This window comes from Peromyscus leucopus, chromosome 7 (assembly GCF_004664715.2).
Source record: "Peromyscus leucopus breed LL Stock chromosome 7, UCI_PerLeu_2.1, whole genome shotgun sequence".
NCBI lineage: Eukaryota > Metazoa > Chordata > Mammalia > Rodentia > Cricetidae > Peromyscus > Peromyscus leucopus.
This window is the reverse complement of record NC_051069.1, coordinates 18,511,031-18,537,506: the sequence shown is the minus strand read 5'-3', so window position 1 is coordinate 18,537,506 and position 26,476 is coordinate 18,511,031. Positions and strand designations below refer to the sequence as shown.

The 26,476-nt window shown below is 46.6% G+C and overlaps 1 protein-coding gene across 1 annotated transcript; it reads left to right on the top strand.

Moving 5' to 3' along the window:
- The first annotated feature begins 17,885 nt into the window (after positions 1–17,885).
- On the top strand, positions 17,886–26,337 carry Sh2d7 (SH2 domain containing 7). The gene is made up of 6 exons (XM_028864980.2): positions 17,886–18,094; positions 18,686–18,775; positions 21,788–21,953; positions 22,197–22,409; positions 24,035–24,724; positions 26,287–26,337. Exons 1-6 carry the CDS (start codon positions 17,919–17,921, stop codon positions 26,335–26,337), a joined length of 1,386 nt encoding a protein of 461 aa, XP_028720813.1. The 5' UTR covers positions 17,886–17,918.
- Positions 26,338–26,476: the final 139 nt, after the last annotated feature.

The following is a 26,476-nucleotide window of genomic DNA, read 5'->3' as shown; positions in this document are numbered from 1 at the left end:
TTTTTTTTTGTTGTTGTTGTTGTTGTTTTGTTTGTTTTTTTGTTTGTTTTTTTTTTTTTGGTTTTTTGAGACAGGGTTTCTCTACGTAGCTTTGTGCCTTTCCTGGAGCTCACTTGGTAGCCCAGGCTGGCCTACGAACTCACAGAGATCCGCCTGGCTCTGCCTCCTGAGGGCTGGGATTAAAGGCGTGCGCCACCACTGCCCGGCTATAACTGTGTTTTTAAAAGGCAAATCTAGGGCTAGAGATATGGCTTGGTAAGAAAATCCTTTGTCAAATCAGCTTGAACACCTGAGTTCAGATCCCAGCACTGATAGAAAAAGTCAGGCTTGGTAGCACATGCCTATAATCCCAACACTGGTATTGTATACATAATAAATAAATAAATCTTTTAAAAAAGTGTCTTGATCTATGACTTTCTTTGTTCTGCTACCATAAAAAGTTCATGAAACTGCTTCTGCATTAGAACCATGGAATTTGTAGTAACCTGAATCTGTGTTCCTGGGTATCTTAGTGTTTTTGTTGCTGCAAAGAGACACCATGACCACAACAACTCTTTCTTTTTTTTTTTCTTCTTAATTATTTTTCCTTTTTTTCTTTCTTTATCAAATTTTACATTTATTTTACATACCAAACACAGTTTGCCCTCCATCCTCTCTTCCCATTCCCTCCCCACACCTGTTCCCATCTGTTCCCCCCCCCCATCCTCTCCTCTTCCACTCAGAAGGGGCAGGCCTCCCATGAGAGTCAACAAAGCATGCCATATCACATTGAGGCAGGCTCAAGCTCCTTCCCCTGCATCAAGGCTGAGCAAGGCATCCCTGCATGGGGAATAGATTCCAAAAAGTCAGCTCAGGTGCCAGGGGTCATGTGGGATCATGTCCTGATCCCACTGCTAGAGGCCCCACAAACAGATCAAGCCACACAACTGTCACCCACATACAGAGGGCCTACATCAGTCCATGCAGGCTCCCCAGCTATCGGTCCAGAGTCTTTAAACTCCCATTAGCTCAGGTCAGCTGTCTTTGTGGGTTTCCCCCTCGTGATCTTGACCCGCCCCCCCCCCTTGCTGATACAGTCCCTCCTCCTTCTTGTCAACTGGACTCCTGGAGCTTGGCCCAGTGCTTGGCTGGACCACAGCAACTCTTATAAATGAAAACATTTCATTGGGGTGGCTCACTTACAGTTTCAGTGGTTCAGTCTATTATCATCATGACAGGGAGCATGACATGCAGGCCTGGTGCTGGAGAAATAGCTGAGAGTCCTACGTATTGCAAGAAACAGGAAGTCAACTGACCGTCACACTGAGGGATAATTGAGCAAAAGAGACCTCAAAGCCCACCCCCACAGTGACACACTTCCTCCAACAAGACCACACTTCCCTTTGGGGGCCATTTTTCTTTCAAACCACCACACTGGGCCATGGTCACTCACATTTGGCTCCAGAATAAACTATCTCTTATGCCCCGTTGAGGTGAGCTCTGTTTTTGCATACACACATACACATGGACATACACATGAAAACATACAGACATGCACACAAATTCACATACATGCATACATACATGTGCAGACAAACATGTACACACATACACATGCACACACATACACACACACACATACACAGATGCCAAATACACACAGAGACACACTCACACACACACATGTGCACACACACACACACACACCACAAAGCCTGTGGCCTGGGTATTAACCCTTAGTAAAATAGTGATTCCATACATCCCAATGTAAAATCTCATGGCTTTGTTGAGAATTCAGTCCGACTACATACATAAAAATTTTTTGAGAGACAGAAACTACAAGAAAGAGACTATGGTGATGGTAGTATGTATTACTTTTTGTTTGTTTTTTGTTTTTTCGAGACAGGGTTTCTCTGTGTAGCTTTGCGCTTTTCCTGGAGCTCACTTGGTAGCCCAGGCTGGCCTCAAACTTACAGAGATCCGCCTGCTTCTGCCTCCCAAGTGCTGGGATTAAAGGCGGCCGCCACCACCGCCCCCGCCGCCGCCGCCACCACCACCACCACCACCCGGCATGAATTCCTTTTTATAGGCAAGGGTATACTGAATTCATACAATGCTAAATCATGCTAAAAGTCTATTGAACTAGGAAAAAAATACAAAAGTTACAAGTAACATCCAAGACAGTAATAGTACTGGGAACTACAGTGTAAGTATGAATTAGATCAAGTATATTGGGCATACTTGGGGATGCCAATACAAACTGTGACCTTTGAGAGTGCCTCCACTTGTCATACTGACCCCGACTGGTCCTATTTCCTCTGGCTCCTGAGAAGTCTAGAATGAGCTAACTAGAGCCTGTTCAGCTGGGAACCAACACAAAGACTGGGCTCAGCCAATCAGACTCCCCGAGCTGGGAATGTGGAATTTGGGACGCAGAGATCTTGGATGGGACAATGGTGTATGAAAGACTCTCAAGGACTTGTAACAATGAGACAGAAATCACACAGCAGAGGCTCCAAAGTGGGTAGGGGAAAGCCGGGCTGTAGAGAGAGCCGGAAACAAAGGTGAGCACACAGGAACCAGAGACGAGGGCCTGGATCAGACTCGGAGCGGCACAGCTGCTTTTTCTTCCCTGGATGGCTAACAGTGCCTGCTATGTTCTTTGTATGCTGTCAAAGGCTTTAGCTCGGAGCTGTATCCTGTGTGTTCTTTATATAAACCCTCTCTTGGCGCTTCCATTTGACTCGATCAATCCTAATTGGTTTGAAAGTATTCTCCAGGCAAAGAACCATGAGGAACACATGAAAAAATGAAGGCAACGAAGGACGAGGCACGCTCAAAATGCCAATCACCTTAGAAACTCTGAGGATGCTGTGACCTCTGCAGGCATACGGACCGCTGCTTGGCTCAACCAGTACTTGTTTGCTTAAACTCACTAGCAATTTCTTCCTGTCTCTCTATGTTCTCCAGTATGAGCCGGCCTCTGCCCTCCCACACACCTCTATTTCGGGTTGCAGGGGTGACTTTTTCTATGATTCAAGTTGAGGTTGAAGGATCACCTGAAAAGCCCATTTCAAATGCGAGATTCTAGGTCCCATTCCTAGAGACTGTAACTCTAGACAGTGTAAGTATTTCTAATGACCCAAATCTAGTGGAAGGCAATTAATGTATCAGAAAAACTAGGGAAATGTGTTGAGTTCAAATCTGATCCGCCACTTGCTGGTGGTGTGATACTGGCAAATTAACCATGCCAATCCTAGAATCATAATTTATAAAATGAGAGCGATAAGAGCCCTCACCATGTAGTGTTTGTGATAATTAAATAAACACACTGCTTTGCCCAGAATAGAGGCTCCAAGTGTGTTTTAGGTCCAGCTTAATACTAATATGAAGTCAGCATCACTAAGGATGCATAATAAGAAAACTAGGGGAAATAATCAAAAGATCAATTAGCCACCCCTCCCCCCTTACCTCAAAGCAAAGGCCGAAAATATGGCTCTAATTCTGATTGTCTTTAACAAGGTTGATTTCCTATACTGGACCACAGTAGTTTGCAGAAGCCAAGTAATTTCATTTAGGTTTGGGTTTGGTGTTGTTTTGGTTTTTTTCACTTTTGTTTTTATTTTATTTTCATTTTATCTTGTATTTTCTATATATATATATATATATTTATCCTAGAATTACCCATATAAATGTCAAGCACTATCCACTCATTATAGTTTATTCCTGCTTGATAAATGGGTTCATCTGATTTTGTGGTGATTTTTACAAAGGTCTCCTATCTATCTTTTCATTCATTCAGACTCCTTGCTTGGGTGAGAACTCTGTGAGCAGCTAGGACCACACAGAGTCTCTGCCCTTACTTAGTCAGAATCTAGTGACACGAGGAATTTTATGCGTGTCTATATCTAAGACCTAAATAAACACTCAGTGAACATTTTTGGTTGAAACAATAAGACTTCCTTGTTTTCTTCTTCAGGTTTCTAGACTGTTAGTTCCTGGACTATCCCTGGCTCAGGCCAATGTCCAAATACTAACAAATGGGGCATAGAAACCTCAAAGGTCAGTCACCACCTTAAACAAATGATTGACAGATTATGTAGCTCTCTGCTTCATACTAAGACTTTTTAACAAATGCCAGAAACAGAAACGCTAATTAGCAACGTTTTAAAATCAAGTTGGTACACACCTTTAATCCCAGCACTCGGGAGGCAGAGCCAGGCAGATCCCTGAGTTCAAGGCCAGCCTGGTCTACAGAGTGAGTTCCAGGACAGACTCCAAAGGTACACAGAGAAACCCTGTCTTGGGGGGAAAAAAAAGAAAGAAAGAAATTAAGTTTAAGGGGCTGAGGAGACAGCTCACTTGGTAAAGGGAGGCACAGCATGAGGACCTGGGTTTGATACCCTGAACCCACATTTAAAACAAAAACAAAAACGAAAAAGCCAGGCATGGCAGACTCCACTTGCAATTTCAGCCCAGGGGAGGCAGAGACAAAGGGTGCCTGGGATTCACTGGCCAACCACTCTACTCTCCTTAGTGAGTTCCAGGCCCGGGAGACACTTCGTCTCAAAAAGATGGGTAACTCCTGAGGACTGACACCCTGGATTGTCCTCTAGCTTCCACGTGCATGGGAACAAGCATGCACACATATGCACTGATGCATATGGACGGACACACACACACACACGCTCAAAGCGAAAGGCCTGTGTGTTGAGCACAAGCTATTCAATTAATAGATTGTCTTGAAATGTGCCGTTCATGTAGTTGTGAAAGATCACTTCTAGGAGGCACACAGCTGGAGGTAGAGCAGCTACAGACAGAGTGCTCTATGTGAGACAAATATGAGCGATCTGACCATAATGTAGAACAAACACACAGAGAAGGTTACCAGCTGCCCTTTCTTTGGAAGAGCAGTCCTTTGTTTTTGAATTGTGTTCATCTGGCTTGCAGGAAGGGAAATGTAACCATGGGAACAATAGTTATAATCAGGAGTAATAGTGATTTTTGTAACATTCTTTCTGGACAGATTAAAAGTTAGCAATTATCTTTTTTTTTCTTTTCTCTATTCTTTCTATTAATTTATCAACTTATGTTTTCAATTATATCTCTGAAATCCAGAATTCTGGAGACTACTGCCCAGTGACATTCAAGGGAGTTTGAGTCTCTACTGACCTTGTCTATTCATTTACTAAAAGAGCTCTCCCGCTTGACCGCTGCCAGGCTACTGTGCTGACGATTTACAAACCTAAGAGCTGATGGTCTGTCCAACAACTGATTTCTCCTGTCAAAATGCTTTCTGATGCTTTGCTTTCCTGAGATCAAGACTTAGCTACTGAAGAAACAAAGACCGTGAAAGCTGGATGGACTGTTTTAGTGTGGTTGTCCAGAGGAAAGAAGGTGAACTGTAGAGACAGAAGCATGGGTTAGTGGTGTCTGTCAACCACTCACACAGCACCTGAAGCAGTTTTCTTCTCTGCTCTTCAGTGTTTTTTTTTGTTTTGTTTTTGTTTTGGTTTGGTTTGTTTTTTTTGGTTTTTCCAGACAAGGTTTCTCTGTGTAGCTTTGCGCCTTTCCTGGGACTCACTTGGTAGCCCAGGCTGGCCTCGAACTCACAGAGATCTGCCTGCCTCTGCCTCCCGAGTGCTGGAATTAAAGGCGTGCGCCACCACCGCCCTGCCCTCTTCAGTGTTTTTAACCAAATAAGAAGAATAAAACTACCGTTTTTAAAATGTGCTTGTAAAGAGCAACAGCAATTATATATGTCCATTTAAGATCTACAACACAGGGGGAGCTGGAGAGGTGGCTCAGCGGTTAAGAACACTGGCTGCTCTTCCAGAGGATCTGGGTTCAAGTCTCAGTACCTACATGGCAGCTCACCTGTAACTTCTGTTCCATGGGATCTGATGCCCTCATACAGACATACCTGCAGGCAAAACACCAATGTACAGAAAATAAAAATAAATAAATTAAAAAAAAAGGATCTACAACACAATAATTACTAAACAAAATAGCCATTTCTACCTACTTACCAACACGCCTTTTAGTTAGAACTTGGAACTTGGTATTACAACTATTAACACATACTAATTATAGAAACTGATGGGTTTCACTGTGACGTCTCCATACATTCCTATTTTGGGTCCCCTTCTTTCTGTCCCATCTTGCCCTCCTCTCTCTCTCCTGTTTCCTGGGTCCCCTTTCCCTCTCCCTAAAAGTTCATCTTCTGCTCTCAGCTCATCTCTTGCTGTTATTTTCACATTTAAAGGAACCCTGTGAACATCTCTTCTGATCCTGGCTTCTTTTGTAGTCTTTGGCAAGCGAGGCTCTGTTGGCATGTCAAAAGCTGCCACCCACTTAGAAATAGGAAAGGGCAGTTCCACAGGAAGGCGCGATGATCCTGGACTTGTCAAATCATCTTCACAAATAATTTGTCTTCTGAGTTATATGTGGAAGGAAAATATGATGCATCTTATTTTTGTCATTATAAATGAATGAATAAAGCCAGTTGTGGTGGTAACACCTTTAAACTCAGCACTTAGGGTCAGAGGCAAGTGGGTATTTGTGAATTCAAGGCTAGTCTGATCTATTTAGCAAGTTCTGGGCCAGCTAGAGCAATATAGTGAGACCCTGTCTCAAATAAATAAGCAGACAGTTTCTTATGGTTTGGGCATTAATTTTTCCTTCTGAACTCAATCAGGCTGTTGGCAGAGAGCAATCCATCTTTTAGACTATGAAGTATTCTATGGTAGTTCACAAGGTGTTGCCTTGGGAAACTAGTACATGTGGCTAGCTGAGACTGCCGCTTTTGGAGCCTGTCCTGGAACTCACTCTGTAGACCAGGCTGGCCTCGAGTTCACAGAGATTCACCTGCCTCTGCCTCCCGAGTGCTGGGATTAAAGGTGTTCACCACCACCACCACCTGGCCAAGCATTTTTCTAATTAAAGAATATCCCTCTAATTCAGTAAAAGAGTGAATACAATATATGATTTGAACTTGCCTCTTAGTAAAAGTGACAGTTTGATTCTGGAAAATACCTTAATTTTCTAAAGAAACTAGTGAGAATTCCACAGCCTACAAAGTAATAAAATTAGAGAAATAATGTTTAGTAGAAAATAGAACACAATTGTGTCAATTAAAAAGGTATATATTTGCCAGGTGGTGGTGACACATGCCTTTAATCCCAGTACTTGGGAAGCAGAGCCAGGCGGATCTCTGTGAGTTCGAGGCCAGCCTGGTCTACAGAGCGAGTTCCAGGACAGGCACCAAAACTACACAGAGACACCCTGTCTTGAACTGCCCCCACAAAAGGTATATATTAATGAGGAGCTAACTACAATTCACCAAAAACAATGTCAAACTTATTTTTAAATCTATTTTTCAATAGCATAAAATAATGCTATTAACATTTACTTCTCTTTAGTGAGAAATTTGACAAAAACCCTTACAAGATGAATACCCCAACGCATACACACTGCTGTGAATCCCTGCAGTCCACTACACAAACCACAGGCCCCTTAATAGGCTTAGCATTGGTGAACAGCTCACTGTAACCTGGCCAACTGTAGCTCATCTCATGCTCACAAGGCTCACAAGAGGCTAATGAGTAAAGCAGGTAGTTTTGTATGTCAGTAATTCAATCTTGAAATGTATTTTACTCACAGAAAATGGCACATCTTCAGTGCTCATCCTGAAAATTCTTGACATGTGTATCTACTGATGTATTATCAATATGGATCATTCCCCTAAGATCAGAAATCTTCCTCACCCCCTTTTCTAGCTTAACCTCTATTCTGATTTCTACCATCCTGGATCAGCTTTACTTAATCTTGAATTTCACTGATGTGACATTGGAGACTACTTTATGACCAGCTCCACATAATCCATCCGTATCATTGCATCTGTTAGAAGGACTTTTTAAAACTGCTAAGCAATACTCCATTGTGTGACTATAGTACCTATATTTGATGGACATAGGAACAAAACACCATGTCATTAATTTTCTGTGAGAAAGATAACAGGCTGGTGGCCCAGACGGTGGGTTTAGTTTGGTCTATCTGTTCTCTCGACACTCGTTACACAGAAAGCCTGACTCTTCAGAAAGAGCCTGGAATCTGAACCAAAGGAATCTGTTAGATGATGTAAATACCCAACTCTTAACCAGGATGTTCTGTCAAGAAACTTGACATTAGACAGGTGAGGCCAACATTTGCCTTGGAGATGGTTTTTAACTCTGTTTGAGTACAATTGCACTCACTAGCCTGTCGCTGAGACATCCTTGAGCACATGTTAATCTTAACATTGGACATTTCTCTCTTCCAAGATGCTCTGCATAGTGCAGCTTTATTAGGTCTTGTTAAATATTTGAGATCCCCCCCCCCTTTGTTCTATTCCCAGGTCTTTTTGTTGGTCTGTTTGAGACAAGGTCACCTGTAGCCCAGGCTAGCCTCCCACTCATCTCCCAGGTCAGGTAGCTGAGGATGACCTTGGACTCTGATCCTCCTACCTCTGCCTCTCAACTGTTGGCTTTGCAGTTGTGCACTTTTATGCCCAGGAACCCCCAGGCCTTGCTTGAAGAATTACATATGAGCTCTAAAGCACAAGTCTGGACTAGCTACTCGAAAGAGAACCCCAGGATTCATTCCCCATTTATGCCTCAGTCCTAAAGGTCTGGGTTAAAGATCCAGAGTTGTAATTCTAAACTCTATAGATGGTCAAGATATAGCAGATGCGGCAGATAACCAATCCAAAGTAATGAGGGCAGACGGAAGCAGAAAAGCAAGCCAACACTAAAAATAAGTAAGACAATTCAAAGATTAATGGAAACGTTTAAATGACTTCAAAAGTAATCAGTTTGGGGGCTGAGGATGTGGCTCGGTTGCCAGCGTATTTGTCTAGCATGCACGAAGCTCTGAGTTCTATGTGCAGTACCTGAGAAGCTGGGAATGACGCCTCTGCCTGCAATCCCAGCACTCAAGAGGTAAAGGAAGGAGGATCAGAAATTCAAGGCCAGCCTCAACTAAGTAGCAAATCCTAAACCAGTTTGGGCTCCCTGAGACTCGGCCTTTAAAAAAAAAATTATGGTTTTGGAATAATCAGGTTGACTAAAATAGTTATTTATATCTAAAAGAAAAGAACTGCTTTAGTCATTTGTTTAATTCTGTACTAATTTAAGTTCCTAGGTATTAATTTTCAATTCTTGGCCACCACAATTTAAGGCATATTATACTAAATAAGTTACTGTAGCCACGACCTCACTAATATCTCCATCCCACAAATAAGAGAATATTTATTTTGAGCTATCGTATTGATGAAGGTTTTTTACTCCTACCCCTCATCATATGCTAGTGACCCAGAGCTCTTACAGTCTAGAACTGGAATGAAATTGCCACCATCCACCTGGTGGCAGTATTTCCCAGTGTTTCCTGAAGATCCAGGGCGATTTCAAGAGCACTTTCCATGTAAATCCAACCCTCTTCTAAAGTGATGCCCAGTGTCACCGAATGGAAAAAAAAAAAAAAAGTAGGCTTATTCAGGGGAATACTAGGTCAGTACAAGCACTGGGTAATTCTAGGCGCTTTCTTTGAGGGTTATACTATTCTTCTCATTAAAATAATCAGCCTATATGCCTTTTTGGTCTTTCATCTTTGCTATTTGACACAAGATTTAACTATGTCTAGCCTTGAACTCATCATAATCCTCCTGCCTCAACCTCTCAAGTGCTAGAATTATAAGTATGTTGACACCATGCCCGGTTCTGATCCTTTTATGTGCTCTGGGCAATTTGTTTATTTTGAGACAAGATCTCACTCAATCTCCCAGAGTGGCTTGGAAATCACTATGTAAACCTGGCTGGCCTTGAACTCATAAGAGCTCTGCCTGCTAGCATGCCCATACTGCCCATGTCACAGGACTGAAAATAATATTTGGGCCAACATGCCTATATATATTCCTCCATGTGACAATCATCAAAATTGACAACCTGTTCATATATGTCCCCATAAAATAGGGCTTAGAAATGTCATGTGTGGTAACAATCTCATACATCTTTCCACATGTAACCAGACTCAGATATGGAATTTGGAAGGGTCATGTGGGTCAAAATTCCTATACACCACCCCAATGTGACAGGGCTCCGAAAAGGTTTGTCATCCAACATAACCACACTCACCCCCCCTCCATGCAATTGGATTCAGTATGGCATATAGGCCAGCACATACATACCCCATGTGACTGGGCTTGGAAATGGCATGTAGGCCCCAAAGCCTATATACCTCTCCATTTGATCATCTCAGTAATGGGATGAGTCCGATCACATGGGGGTATGGGCATGATGATATTGGAATAGTATGGAGCTCCAAAAGCAAGAGTACACCTGTCTGTGTACTCTTGTGGAGAGAGCACCACTGCAACATTGCATGTTTATAAGGCAAGAAGTAGAACACCATACAGTCGTCTGCCTCCTATGTAAGCAAGGGGAAAAATTAAAACAGGGGTAGTAATACATACCAGTAGTCCAAGACATTCTGTACACTAAAGAGGAAGGATCACTTGAATCCAGAAGTCTGGGAAAGCCTGGGCAACATAGTAAGACCTTGTCTCAAAAAAGGGAGGGTGAGCCAGAGGTGGTGGCACACTCCTTTAATCCCAGAACTCAGGAAGCAGAGGCAGGCAGAGCTCTGTGAGTTCGAGGCTAGCCTGGTCTACATAATAAGTTCCAGGATAGCCATGGCTACATAGATAGATCTGTCTCAAAAAGAGGGGAGGGGTTTTGGAATGGGGCGTGTGTGTGTGTGTGTGTGTGTGTGTGTGTGTGTGTGTGTGTGTGTGTGTGTTGTATGCATACCGTCAGTAACCCAGAAGTACATTCAAGAAATGAGTAACAGTGGCTACCTGTGAGAGCGAGGTAGGGTCAGGCCCTGGGTGAATAAGGTTTAATGCTGTTATTTTTCTAAAACAATGTCTTATTATGGAGCCCAGGCTGGATTCAAGCTTCCCAAATGCCAGGAATGAAGGTGAGCACCCTGATGCCTCCATACAGACAACTCCTCCTTCCGTCTCCCACTTGCTCCCCTCCCTCCTCTCCTCTTCCTTTCTGCTTAGTCATTTTCTTGTCGCTGTGATGAGACACTCAACAAAAGCTCCTTAAGGTAGGAAAGGTTGGTTTGGGCTCACCCCTCGAGGCTACAGTCCTTCGTGGCAGGGAAGGAGAGGCAACAGGAGCGTGACGCAGCTGGTCACATTGTATGTGTGACACAGCTGGCCACATTGTATTCATGACACAGCTGGCCACATTGTATTCATGACACAGCTGGTCACATCGTATCCATGACACAGCTGGTCATATTGTATCCATGACACAGCTGGCCATGTCTCATCCATGACCCAGCTGGCCACATCATATCTGTAGTCAGGAATGCTGGGCCTCAGCTCATTTTCTCTTCTTTACTCTGTCCAGGACCCCAGTCCATGGACTGGTGTTACTCATGGCTAAGGTGGATCTTCCCACCTTGAGTAACTCGCTCTAGAAACTTCCTCACGGACATACCCAGAGAGCTGTCTGTCTCTCATGAGCTAATTGGTTTGTTCATTAATAAAATGCGTAGAACCTTTTGAAAAGAAACATTTAAAATGTCAATTATTTGAATAATAACTTAATACGTATCTACTGCTCCTGTGCCAAGGACAGCTCTGGGCACAAAGCAGGGCAGAATGGAGGACCCTTCAAAAAAGGAGGAATTGGGTCATTCTTTCTTTCTCTGGTCCTCAAGTCCGTGGAACAAAATCATGCCCCACTCACAGAAGAACCAGGGGTTTGAAAATGTGGTGCCTGTACTTCAGACCCGCACATGGCATGTCCCCTTTGGCATTCTGCCCAGGAGTCTGGTGGCCAGCAGCACCCTGCAGTGGGCAACTTCATTATTGCAGGGCCTCAGGAAAGAGGCAGGTGACAGTGCTTGCTTTGGCTCCACTCTGGGTTCAGTCAGGTGAAAGGCTTGGCAGAGATACCTCAGCCTTGCTTCCCAGAGCCAGTCAGGCTAAACGCCTTGAGAAGAGTCCTTTCCCGGGTAATCTGTAACTCTCTATTTGGAAGAGCAGGGCCTTGAGAGATGAGGACTCGGCCCAGGGATTATTGACAAGGACAGGCCATCAAGTTGTGGGGACCTCCCAACCTGTAAGAGCTTGAAGGCAAGGTGTGAACCATGCTGCCAGCACGGGTAGCCGTACCTCCTGGCCGCTGCACTGCATGCATTTCGCTCATTCACACCCAAACATTACCATGTAGTTGGTGTTTTATTTTGTTTCTCTTTGGGGGCCCCCCACCCAGCTTCCAAATAAATACACAGAGACTTATTCTTACTTATGAATGCCCAGCCTTAGCTTGGCATATTTCTAGCCAGTTTTTCTAACTTCAATGAACTCGTTTCTCTTCTTCGTTTTGCCTCTGGGCTTTTTACCTTTCTTTATTCTATGTCTTTCTTCCCTTCCTACACTGTGGTTGTGTGGCTGGGTGGCTGGCCCCTGGCATCCTCCTCTCCTTTTCCTTTTTTCACTCTTTGCTCCTCTCTTGAGCCTAGATTTCTCCTCCTATTTATTCTCTCTGCCCGGCAGTCCCACCTATCTTTTCTCCTGCCTATTGACCATTCAGCTATCTATTAGATCAATCGGGTGTTTTAGGCAGGCAAAGTAACACAGCTTTACAGAGTTAAACAAATGCAACATGAAAGAATGCAACACATCTTTACATTATTAAACAAATATTCCACAGCATAAACAAATGAAACACATCTTCAGCTAATATCCACAACACGACCATGTAGATAGTTTCCCCGTGTGTGTGTGTGTGTGTGTGTGTGTGTGTGTGTGTGTGTGTGTGTGTGTTGTACATGTATGTGCAGAGTGCAGATAGGCCATAGGTCTCTTCCTTCCATGTCTCCCTTCCATTATTCTTTGCCTTATTTTGTTAAAATATTTATTTTTATTGTATGTGTATGAGTGCTTGCCTACATGCTTGTGTATGTCGTATGTGCATGCCTTGCCTAGAACACACAGAGGCCAAAAGAGGAAGTTAGGTCCCCGGAGCTGGAGTTACAAGTGGTTATGAAGCATCGTGTGGAGGCTGAGAACTGAACCTGAGTCCTCTGCAAGAGCAGAAAGTGCTCTTAATCCCTGAGTCACCCCTCCAGCTCCACTACCTTATTTTTTGAGACCGGGTCTGGGAGCTCGTCAGTTCAATACAACTAGCTGGCTAGTGAGCGCTGGAGATCCTCCTGACTCCACCGCCCAAAGCTGGGATGACGAGAACAAGCCACCTCACCCAGCTTCTTATCTGATGGAGGGACTCAGGCCCTGACGGTTGTGCAGCAAGCGCTTGACTACCCACTCCATTTTTATAGATGAGGAGACTGAGCTGGCCAGTGGGAGCTGACAGTCTGAGCCAGTTGGTCTGATTCCAGACCCTGTTGCCCCTTCAGCCCCTCTCTACACCACTGGAAGCCAGGGTAGAAAATGAGGGGACCACTCCACAGCTTCCTCTCTACCCAGGGCCCAGCATCCTCCAGGTGACCGCATGGAGTGAACTGAACAATGGGATGCTGAGTTCTTCTGGAACAATCTTTTCCTACCCATAATTCTTTGCATAGCATATCCAATTCTCTCCAAACCCAGTACTTGCCCTTCCTCAGCCCCGTATTTCCTTTGAGTGTAAATATAGAGCTCTCCTTATTTGCCTAACTTTCAGAATTGTCACCCCTGGTCCACAGCCATCTGGGATCTGTTCCTTTCTGTACAAAAAAGCCTTTGTCTTCATAGGAAAATGATCAGGTTCTGCCCATAAACGTATCCAGCCTAAAAGTTGGCGGAGCGAGAACGGCTCATGGAAAAAGAAAGCAGAACATTTCTTTGCATTTGAATACTTCCAGGACGTTACTCTGGCAGCAAACCAGCTCTGGGATGGACCCCAGAAGTCTCACTCTTACGGTGCCGTGGGCCTCTGGGAGATCTGCTGAGCCTTATGTGCCTCTTAGATATTTTTTTAATGCACAAAATTGGACCTAGAGAGGAACGGGGGGGGGGGGGGACTAGATTATGTGGAAATAGGGTCACAGTAGAATCTTGGTGTAGTACTAGCACTGTGTTTTTTACATTGTGCTAAAAAGCAAGATCCAGCCTTGGGTTGGTTTTTTATAATCCTGATATGATGAGGAAAAAGTCTGTCCCCACGTCTGCAGCTGCCGTCATGAGATAGGAAAATATCTGTGGCTTCCGTTGCTGACGACAGGGCAGGTGCTGCTAATGTTAATGGGGTTTGTTGCCTGTGTTCACCAGGACGGAGATCCTGAATTTCAATGAAAAGCTAGGGCAAATAAAGACAGACTCTCCTTCCTCCCCTACTTTATGTTTTAGAGAATTCTAGTCCTTGCCAACTTGGGCCTGGGACTACAGATCCCCACGATCTCCCTGGCTGGTCTGTGATGGGGGAGACCAAAGAGCCCTCTCAGACATGACGACTCGTTCCTGGTGGCTCCTTTGACGCTCTCGTTGTCAAGGCTGGAAAGAAATGATTTACAGAATCAGTGTTCTGGGTAGCTGGCTCTCCAGAACACTTGCTGTGCATCCATGTGCCTGTCCCTGTGCTGAGAGCTGCCCCTGCGAGGTAAGCACTGTCACCCTTGGTACAAACGAGGAAGACGAGGCTGAGAGGCGAAGGAAGGGCCCCCAGGTTCGGGTTGCAGGCCGCTTCATGCCCCTGCCTTCCCACTAAACCAAATGCAACCCACACATGCCCAAACACATTTTTCAGAGGATTTTATTTCAAAGCCAGCCATAGTGGTGTACTCCATTGATCCCAGCACTGGGAAAGCAGAGGCAGGTAGATTTCTGTGAGTGTGAGGCCAACCTGCTCTATATAGTGAGTTCCAGGCTAGCCAGGACTACATAGAGACACCCTGTATTTAAAAAAAAAAAAAAGATTTTATTCCATATTTAATTATGGGGGGGGTATGTGTACATGAGTACAGGTACCTGAACAGGCCAGAGAAGGATGCTCTGAATCCCTTGAAGTTGGAGTTACAGGCTGTTGTCAGCTGTTTGTTGTGGGTGCTGGATGAGAAACTTAGGTCCCTCAGCAAGGGCTGATCTGACTCTAACCACTGAGCCATCTTTCCAGTCCCTTGTTGTTTTTTTTTTTTTCCCACCCCCCTTTGTTTGTTTTTTGAGGCAAGATCTTACTATATAACTCAGGCTGGTCTCATACTGGTGTCTTGCTCTGGAGCCTACGCTGGCCTCAATTTTGTAATCCTCCTGCTTCTGCCTGCCTAGTGCTGGAATTGCAGGTGTGCACTGCTACACCCCTCCTTTAACACATTTTATTTTAGACTTGAAATGACTTATAATGAGGTCGTAGTAATAATAACAGTCTATGGCTGGAGAAATGGCTCAGTGGTTAATAGCACTGACTGTTCTTCCAGAGGACCTGGGTTCAATTCCCAGCACCCACCTAGCAGCTCAGCTAACTCCAAGATCTGTCTGTAACTCCAAGATCTGACACCCTCACACAGATAAGCATGCAGGCAAAACACCAATACACATAACATAAAATAAAAAATAAATTATTAAAAAAATAATAGTCTACCCAACAGGGGCTGACTATTCCATATTTAAGAATCTTTACATCATCACCACCATTGGCAGTATTATCATCAAAGCAATGGGTAATCCTAATTTCTGATTTTACTCCAAAGTCTGTTCAAAGGAGTTAACTCAGTTGACCTTCCAAATGACAGGCTGCTATGGTTTAGATGTGGCTTGTCCCCTAAGGGGTTATGTGTTGGAAGCTTGAACTTCAGAGTGTCCATGTTGGGAGGTGGTGGAACCCTGAAGGAGGCTTAGAAGACAGGTCATTGGGAAACATTGTCCTGGGAAAGGATTAATTAATTCAGTTTTCATGGAACTCTAGAGAAGTCTAAACAGAGTGGGTTATTATAAAAGAGCCGATCTGATTCTGTCCAGGCATGTGATTGCTCCTTCTCAATCATGTCCCCATGATGGCATCCACCACCCTGTTATATGGCTAAGGTTGTCTGTGCCAGAGCCCAAATAGGTAGAACTACCCAATCTTGGCCTTCTAGCCTCCAAAACCATGTGTTAAATAAATCTCTTTTCAATACAAAGTACGCAGCCTCAAGTGTTTCACTGTAGCAACAGAAAATGAGCTAATACACGTGTCACATTATTATCCTCATTTCCAAGAGGAAGACGCTGATGTTAGAAAAGTTGTAACATTTCATGGAGGGCCACGCGGCTACCAAGCCAATCTGAACCATGGAAATGCGGCTGTGCCGTCTTCTCCTTTTTCAGAAAGTGGTTTCTGTTGAAGGAGAACACGGGCTTATCAAATGCCCCATGAATTTTCATAGTGAGCACACCACCCAGATCAGAAAGTGGAAACATACCAGCACTTGCCAGCTCCTGGCGCTCCTGGAAGTCATTAAACTCCCCTCCCACCCCACCATAGCCTCTGCTCTTAATTTCTAGCATCATTGATTAGTTCTGTTGTGTTTTGAATTTATGTAAATGATCTTTCATTCTGTACCATTTTGCTCCTACTCATCATAATGACCTCATCATAGCAACCTTTTATGTCCGCTGCATGAGCAAACTGCGATATCTCCAACGGCTCAGCAACCCTCTGATCCTCTATGCCACTATGTGGTAGGAGGAAGATTCTATCCTGTGTTTTGGGAGGCTGATTGCTTCTACAATTCAGTGTCCTCCAGCCTCAGTTTCTGCTGCAGAATGCTGACACTGGAGATTGGGAATGTTTGTGTCAACAAAGTGTTCCACTGCCCTAAACTAATCCCAAACATCCTGTGTCTGCCCTTTCTTCCCCCGTGGTTGGCAACTGGCTTTCTTCCCCCAGGTGCTTGGCTTCCTCCTTCCAACACCCACTGTTGCTCTTAGGTAAGACTGACTCCAATCCATGACGCGCAGCCCACGTGCTCTGTCTTCCTCTCCCTGCCTCCTGCAGGCTGAGGGCATCCAGCACAGTGTTCCACATACATGCGCAAACATTTATTGTCCGTCCACCTCCGTCAGTAAAAAGTGCTTCTCCAGGACTGGGGAGATGGCTCAGTAGGTAAACTCAGTGCTGGCATCATAAGCATCAAGACCTTAATTTGGATCCCAGGCACCCACATAAAAGCTGAACATACTGAGAGGCAGAGAAAGGTGGACCCCAGGAACGACTCCAAACAGGAACTCCAGGTTCAGCGAAAGCCCTTGTCTCAAAGCACAGCGTGGAGAAAGATAGAGGAAGGCATCCAATACCAACCTCTAACTTCCACAAACACATGCATGGGCGCGCGCGCACGCACACACACACACACACACACATACACACACACACAACAATAACAAAAATGTTTTCCCAGCAGCTGTGGCCTTATTCCCAGATTTATATGGTGCACAGTAGATACTTGATACAACCTGCATTGGGAGGAAAAATTAATCAGCGTGGAATTTCCCCACCAAAACACTAAAAGCCTCTGCCAGGGCAAGATGCATCTAATTTAAATCCAGGACTTTGCTAACAGGGGCAGTGTTGTGACTGAAGCTAATGTCTACTCCTCAGCTGAGGCAGGCTGGAGGTTGAGAGAAATGAGGCCAAAGTCAGCAGTTCGTTTGCTGGCCCAGAGATCGCGGAAAGCCTGATCTCTCACCAGGCTGCTATGGTAGCCTCTTGCTAGTGACTCTAGCCAGCCCAAAAGTCTGGTCCCAAAGCTTCCCAGAAGAGAACCAGCTGCCAGTCCAGAGGTAATAGGACTCCTGTGTGCTTCAGGCGTCGGCGAGGGTGTGGGTTCAGGCAAATGAGCTGCATCCCACACAGATATAAAGGACCGCAGCCATCATCGGGACTTATTGCCCATCAGTATTCACCAGGATGGAGGGCGGCCCAGAGCAGCTGCATCCGGCCAAGGCACTAGGGGAGGCTGGAGATGGGAGGGACTTGGCTGAAATCCAGGAGCTGGCCCTGAAGTGGTTCATGGAGACACAGGCCCCCTCTATCCTGCAAAATGGAGCTCTGCCCCCCTGGTTTCATGGATTCATCACTCGCAAGTAAGGCTGCCCCTGACAACATGGCCAGATGGCCCACAGTTCCTCAGGGCTGAGAATATCACCCAAGGATTCTGGAACTCTGGGCTCCTGAAATTTCCTCACTAGGCAGGACACTTGAGGTGGAGGGGGACAGATTGAGGAAGCTTCTGAAGGCAGGTCTGAAAGGCATTTCTCTCATGAAGTCTTTGTAGCTATGGGAAGGACAGAAAGTAGACCATGTGGGGGCTGGGCATGTTTAGATGAGTTCTGAGTATCTTGGCGAAAGTTAAAAGACTGCGCCATATATCAGCACTGAAATACTGTTGTAATTAAGCTAGAAAACTGACCAGGAAACCTAGACACGTGGTTATCCTGGCACAGGGACCAGAATGTGGGATTTGGCAATCTGTGCTTGGGAATATCTGTGTGCACAGATCACACCTGAGAGGTCTCAGAGCCTCAGAGGTCTAAGAAGGTTCTCTATCAAGGACTAAAAGGCTGCCTCAATCGAGGTCCTAAGGACATAGCTTGCAAAGATCCCGAGGCAGGTCTAATTCAGGCTTGGCTATTGTGAGGGTACAGGCTCCAGTTAATGGCATGTCCTCTGTCCAGGCAAACAGAGCAGCTGCTCAGGGACAAAGCTCTTGGTTCCTTCCTCATCCGCCTCAGTGACCGGGCTGTCGGCTACATCCTTTCTTACAGGTAAGTGGGAGGCCAGTTTGCAGGGGCAAGCAGCCTCAAGACTCCATACCCCAGAGCCTGCTGGCAAACACGGAGGCCCAGAAGCCCACTGTCTGGTTCTCCCTGGGCCCTGGCTCCATGATTCATCCAACCCATGCTTGGCCAACCCTTTCAGAGCAGCAGCACTGACCATCACCAAGAATGGTGCTGCAGCCTTCCAAGAGACAAGGGGGGGGGGCAGATAAAACATCTCCCTGGTGAGCACCGATGAACGCTGAGCCCAGTAAAGGAGGAATGGCTATTTGCTAGTGGGACGAGGGCACAGCTGGGTATAAGAAGGTCTTCTAGCAGATGGACTGGCAGGAGCGGAAGTGTAGGATTTTGGGAGCCCCAGATGCCTGGGTGCAGCTGGATACAGGGTATGTGGGAACAGGATAGCCTTGGATGAGATTTCTGACACAAAGAAGTGGTCCAGGCAGACTGCCACTTCACCAGGGTCCTCCTTACAGCATAAGGAGGGAGAACTGGAGATAGTCTAGAGGTGTGAAGACTGTGGGGACCCACGCCACCAGTTGAATATGAAGATCTTGGGTCTTACTAATGTAAGGCTATGAGACCAAAAGGAGGAGACATGGGCCTAGTCCAATGTCAGAGGTGATGACTATGAACCCTGGCCTGAACGGAGGCTGAGCTGGGAAGGTAGAAGGCTCCCTCTGGAGACCTAGAAGGAGGCCAGGGCTGCAGGGCAAACTTCCAAGTCCTCAGATTCTGAGTCAAATTATGTGCACAGACTCTCATTGTTCAGATCCTAACCCGGAGGAAGCTTCTCTGCCTCTGTCATCTCATAGGTAAAGCAGGAAGATTCTAGTTACTGTCACAGGACTGTTGGAAGTGCTCAGTAAGATGATGCATTTGAAAGTGCCTCGAACAGGCTGCACAAATCTTGGAAGAGCTAAATAAATGTTCATCACTGATCAATACTCATTTTCCCCCATGCACTATTTTGGGTACTTGGAAATATAATAAGTAAGCTTTTTCAGATCTCTTTTCAGTTTGGGTCTGCTTTTATTATGTATTTCTTTGAGCTTCTCTCGCCCTCATGAGACCTTAGGCAGAGGGCCACCTCATAAAAGACAGCAAGAGGAGGTGCTCAGAGAAATATAAACAGTGAAAAGGAGCAGCCGAGTCCAGAGATGAGCCAGCACGGTGACTCCCTGATCCACACCAGGAGTGTCACGGCCATTCCTGATTTCCCTACAGTTGGCACAAGGCATGTTGATATCCAAATGGGGAAGAAAGTGGTCGCTACCTCACACAAGGTACAAAAGCTAATAACTATACATGGATCATAGATCCAAGACAGAAAACAATAACCTTTCTTAAAGGAAACAAACAAACACTTCAATAAGCTAACCAACTGCCCATGAAAGTGGGATAAACAAAAATTTCTTAGACACAAAAAGCTCTCACTATAAAAGACCAATAAATTTGGATGTGAAGGCAATATGGCTGCGACATCTGTCACCCCACAGGATGGATTCAGCTGATCTGGGTGGTTAGACGGAGTGTCTCCTTCCTCCTTCAGCATAACATGTGCATCCTTCCTGAAGCATGCTTAGTTGAGGAGAACGACCTTCCCAGAATAGAGGGGAGCCCCCAAACAAGCAGAAGACTGATAACTTTGATTTCCTGTGTGTGTGTGTGTGTGTGTGTGTGTGTAAAATACACATATACACGTGTCTTTTGATCAGTCTTGCTCCTGCTATTCTTTGGCACATTCTCAGTAGAAATGAGCACATGCATTCACCAAAAGATATGAACAACATCTATATTTACAACAACCTCAATAATGAAATAGGCTAAATACCCAATAGACTATAGGTTTTCTATCAGATGAGACACTCCACATAACTTTTGAAAGGAAGAAGCTAAATCTGTTTGGATCTCAGCGAATCTGAAAAACACATTGAGAGAAGGAAGTGAGATACAAATGAGGACTTTTGCATAATTTCCATTTATTGGAAATTCCATAAAGGAAGAAATGTATGTATGGCAGTAGGGTCAGGAAGAGGCCACCTGTGGGGCATTGGCAGGGAGGGGCTAGGCGAGGCTTTATATCCTGATCTGCATGTGGCTACAGGGGCATTTTTATGTAGAAATTCATCTTGCTGCACACCCACGTGTGCTCTGTGTTTAAATCATTCTCCCATTAAAACAGGGAAAATGAAGAGGGTGAGGCTTTATAGGAGGGGAGGTCCAGTTGTTCCAGAGGATGGGGCTGGGTGAAGCTGAATGGTAAGGTGCAGGGTTGGCTCTTGTCTTTACTGGCAGCTTTGATATGTTCTTCCTCGTTTTTATGTTTATGGGTTGTTGTTATTTTTTTGTTTTCACTCATTTTGAGCTTCTAAAATACTGTATTAGCCAAGCATGTAGCCCATACCTACTGTCCCAGTACTGGGGAGGCTGGGGCAGGAGGATCCGCCTGAGTTTGAGGCCAACCTGGACTAAACAGCTGTAGGGCAGCCTGGGCTATAAAGTGAGATCTTCTCTCAAGGATAAATGAGTGAATAATTAAAGGATTTAAAGTTAAGATAGATAGGTAAGTAGGTCTGGGAGCACGGTTAACTGTTACAGTACTTGGACAGCCTATGTGAGGCCCTAGGTTTGACCCCCAGTACTACAAAGAGAGAGAGAGAGAGAGAGAGAGAGAGAAATTATTGCATTAGTGAATCTGATGAGCAAGATTTGGGGTGCCCTTGTTTTGGGCTCAATGGGTGTCTCAATCACTCTAGTTCCAGCCCTGCCCTCCCCAAGAACAAGCTCAGGTTCTTCCAAAGACCCCAGACATTTGAAACAGCTCCCCCTCCCCCACCCCTCCACACACACCTCACCCTACCCCCCACCTCTACCCCCACCCCAATCACCCTACCCACCCCCTGCCCCAGTTCCCTGAGGAACACCACAGATGCACATGGAGAGGGCAGCCCTTGGCAGCCAGCAGCCCAACCCAGCCCGTGTGTCATTGTGTTACAGGGGTAGTGACCGCTGCCGCCATTTTGTCATCAACCAGCTCCGAAATCGACGGTACCTTGTCTCAGGAGACACCCTCAGTCACAGCACCCTGGAAGAGCTCCTACGCCATTACCAGGAAGTGCAGCTGGAGCCTTTTGGGGAGACCCTTGCTGCTGCTTGCCCACGGGTAGGCACTCTTCTTCCCAGGGTGAGGGAGGTAGGATGGGGTGTCTGGGTGTCCTTGGGGTGGCAATTACCCAGGAACATCCTATCAAGGGAACTCGGAGGAGTCACGGTCCTCATTCAAAAAAGTACCTTTGCCAAGGTCAAGAACCTAGTGGGATGTTTCCGTCCCTTTCCTACTGTCCTGAGGACAGTTGGAGGCTGCCAGTGTATGACCATAAGTCTGTTATATCCTCACTGCCTCCAGCTAGAGGAAAATGACCTGTATGACGCTGTCAACACGGGCCTCCAGCAGACTAATCTAGGCCTGGAAAATCCAGCTGCCATGGAGTTTCCCACCATGGTTCCTGACAAGGCCACCAGCCCTCGTCTTCCTGCAAAGCCCCAGGTCTCCTTCCTGCACACCAAGAAAGGCCTGGATGTGAGTCCCTGGACTGTCTCGAAAGAGGAAAGTGCAGAGGTGAGGCAGGTTCTGTGTTATACAGGCCGATGGCTGCGAGCCTGGGATGAGGGGGTCCTACCACAGTCAGGTCCTTAGAAACCACCAGAGCAGTATCTTAGGCATCGGGCGAGCATCTGGCCCACGGTATAAGAAGCACAACCAGGTGTCAGTCCCCTGTGATCCGCCAACACTATGGCTTGCCCTGGTCAGCTGGGTGGGCTTCAAACCTAGACTAGACTCTTCCATTTTCTCACTGTAAGGCTTTGCGTGAGGCCTGAACTCTCTGAATCTACTTACCATTCTCGATGTTCTTGGGAGGTCTCAATAAGAACAGTTATGAGATATCTGAAAATCACTTAGCAAACTATAAAGTGGGATGTCTGTATGATGGGATAGGCTCAGAGAATGTCCTTGATACATAGAGCACAGCATGCCAAGGACTTGTTTTTGTTGTTGCTTTTTTGTTTTGTTTGTTTTTCAAGACAGGGTTTCTCTGTGCAGACTTGGCTGTCCTGGAACTCACTCTGTAGACCAGGCTGGCCTTGAGCTCACAGATCCACCTCCCTCTGCCTCCCGAGTGCTGGGATTAAAGGCATGTGACACCACATGCCAAGGACTTCTTATGCTCAGAATAAAATCTAAAACCCTCAGGATCTACAAGAGCCTCTCCAGTACCCAGAATTTCCCTCCCTTCCTCACCATGGCCCCACTGGCCTTCTAGATCGTTCTTAAACCCACAAATCTTTGAACTCACTGTATATTCTGCCTGGGTCTCTTCTTACCAGAGAGTGACCTCACTTATACTCATACTGCATCCTGTCTCTCCTCAAAAAAGGCCACCTGAGCTACAGGGCATGCCACCTTTCCCACCTGACCTACCTACAGGACACGCCACCTTTCCCACCTGTTATTTTCTCTACTCTTATTACCTGCTTTGCTCTCCACAGCACTGATCATAAGCTGACACGACATTACCTATGACACAGTCCTATATCATGTATCATATACTACATCGAGTCCTTGTACACTCTGTAGCACAGCCCCATGGTGCTTGTTTCCAGATTAGAATGTAAACTCAAACTGGCCTCAGGACTTAAGACTGCCTATCCTAGCTGGGCGGTGGTGGCAGTGCAAGCCTTTGATCCCAGCACTCAGGAGGCAGAGGCAGGTAGTAGATCTCTGTGAGTTCCAGGACAGCCAGGGCTGTTGTTACACAGAGAAACCCTGTCTTGGCATGGGGGGGGGGCGGAACACGACACTGCCTGTCATGCTGTTGGTACTCAGTAAATATTTGTTGAAAGGGTCCATGAGCAAAGGGCTTGGGATAGAGTTACTCTCAAAGGGTATATAGCAGTGTGTGGGTGGGCTTGTGGGGCCCTGGGGGTCCAACGGACCACACTGGAGGCAGGAGGACAGGACAGGATGGGTTTGGGTTGGCTGTTGAGCTGGTTACCTTGGATGCCAAGGTAAAGATTGTACTTAGAATCCTAGAGCCAGGAAACATGAACGTCATGAACCAGTTCCTGCATATGATAGGCAAACTGAAGCAAGAGGGAGGGAGGCTTGTAAAGACAGCTCAGGGGCTGTGAGGTCACGGCAACAACGGGGTGCCTTTTAAAACATTCTCTGTCCCTCTCTCCCAGGCACCCACTAGAGTGCCCCCCATTCCCCAGAGGAGTCCCTCCCTTCTGGATGAGCCTTCTGCAGGCCCCAGTGATATCATTTACGCGGACCTGAAGAAGGCGAACCGCACACAGAAAGGCCTGGGCACAGAGGTGTCCGGCAGACACAGGCCAGCCCCAGCTGGCAGCCTGGCTTGTTCCCCAGGCAGGAAGCCCTCAAGGAATCTCTCAGATGAAGACCAGAACAATCCCAAAAGCCCAGAGCCTGCCCCATCTGGGGTGAAGACAGACCAGTGTGCTACAATGCCTTACAGTTCCTTAGGATTGCCCCTGCTCCCCAATTCTGAGGCCCTGGGACCACGGGCTACTACTTGGAAGCAGGGGTTTCGAAAGCTGAGCCACGACGAGGCTCAATCCTCCTCTGAAGCCAGCTCTACGGATACCTACCAGCTTGTTGGGACAGCAGGCCTACGCCAGGAGAGTAGGGATAGACCAGACCACGGAGGCGGCCCTTATGAGCAGATTCCAACCTGCTGGCAAAGCGCTACTAAGTTCCCATACCCTGGAACCAGTCCCACCTACAGCCAACTATCAGGGCCCATGAACTGTGGCTATGAGAAGATCCCAGGGACCTCTCAGCTTCCAGAGCCAGGGAACACCTATGAGCAAATCCCAGCCTCCAAGAACAAGGACACAGGACGGGCGCACAAGGTGAGTCCCCTGAGAGGGTGGGTGGTCAGGTCCTTACAAAACACCTGGCGAGCCAGACATGGAGGCGCACGTCTTTGATTCCAGCACTAGAGTAGCAGAAGCAGGAGGGTTTTGTGAGTTTGAGACCAGCCTGGCTTACATAGTGAACTCTAGGACGGCCAGGACTACGTAGAGAGAACCTGTGTGGGGTCAAGCATGAGCAGGTCACTGCTGGTGCTCAGAAGGGCCCAGAACTTTTCCACCTGGTCATATAAGGGTGGAAGAAGCAGCTGCTAGATCATGGGGTAAAATGAGGGCTTCTAGCCCACCGAAGAGCTTCCTCTAGACAGAGCACTCCACGGCACGGCTGTCAGAACCACTGGGAGGCAGAAAGGAGGCCCTTGGCAGTAGTCATGAATAAGCAGCTCTCTAGCCTGTGGCTTTGGCCATGGCAATTTCCCCGATGATTAGGGCTGCCAAATTCACCAAGATAAAAATACAAGGCATCTAGTTAAATTTGAATTGAACATAAACCAGTAGTTTTGATATGTCTCAAAAAAATCATAACCGTTTATTTACCTAGAACTCAGATTTAACTGGGCAGCCTGTATTTTTAGGTGGCCACCCTACTCAAGCTCTCTCTTCCTTGTCTGTAAAATGAGCTGACCATCTGGTTATGCCCAGGGCAGCTGCCCAAGGAACAATATCCCACATTCTTTCCTGACAAGACACTGTCAGAGGTGGCTCTTAGTGAGCAGGGCGACTATTTCTGAGGATTCATGATAGAGAGGAGGAGAACATGGGGGACGGGTGGTTAGAACACCAGAGGGAGGTAGCTGCTCCTGGTGCCAGAGAGGCAGATGAGCCCGCCCACCCCCTCCCCAATCCCTCAGCTGCCTATACTTGTGGACAATAGGAATGGAAAGTCCTTCTTTCCTGTGAACACAGCCTCAAGTCTGGGGAAAGCTGAAACGTCCCTCTCCTGGCCTGAACTGGGACATCCCGAGCTTCAAAGCGAAAGGCCTCTAGGGAACCAGCTCCTCCCTCAGGGCAGGGCTGTGACCTCCCGCTCTAGCTCTTATCCCCAACATTTTCTGAGGTGTTGATCCCCTCAGAGTTAGTCAGTGGACTGTCCTTTAAGGACCTCAGAAGCCATGTCTGCCCCTCCCCCTAGATGTTCCCATGTCCTCTTCTAACCCTGGCAGTCCTGTATATAACCCCTCCCATCCTCCACCCTGTCCCACCAGGGCATAGCAAGGCCCCAGCTGGGCAGGATGGAGCAGGAAGACCAGGACATACCCGGGAGGGAAGACGATGCCCTGCAGTAATTTCCACCCTTTTCACAGGCCTCCTTCCCACCACCCTTCCTCAGCCAGACAAAGGCAAAGCCTCATCTTAAATGTGAAGGCTGAAAGTGGGGTTTGGGGCCCCAGAGAGGCTGGTGGGAGCCATACCAGCATTGTATCCTGGCATCATTTTTCCAGCTTGGGCCTCACCCCAGACCTGAGCAAAGAGCTTCTAAGCCTGGGTCTTCCCCTCTCTGCTGGGGAGCCCAGGCCCCAACATCTTTCCCTTCCTTCCAGCCTGACAAGTTCCGGAGGCTCTTCTTCACAGACAAGAAACACAAATTCTGAGGGAGGCCTGGCATCCAGAGGGTTTCCTGGCATCCAGGCCACACCAGGGATCACTAGATACCCTCAGCTCACCTGCAGGTGTGATGCAACCAGCCACTGTGGAACCAGGCTCTGGGGTGCAGCCTAGGCACCTGCCTGG

Excerpts from the sequence above, each read along its gene's own strand:
- Sh2d7 (XM_028864980.2), top strand. The coding sequence starts at position 17,919 with ATGGAGGGCGGCCCAGAGCAGCTGCATCCGGCCAAGGCACTAGGGGAG. Across the intron at positions 18,776-21,787 it reads GGCTACATCCTTTCTTACAG|GGGTAGTGACCGCTGCCGCC; the intron begins GTAAGTGGGAGG and ends ATTGTGTTACAG. Across the intron at positions 24,725-26,286 it reads ACACAGGACGGGCGCACAAG|CCTGACAAGTTCCGGAGGCT; the intron begins GTGAGTCCCCTG and ends CCTTCCTTCCAG.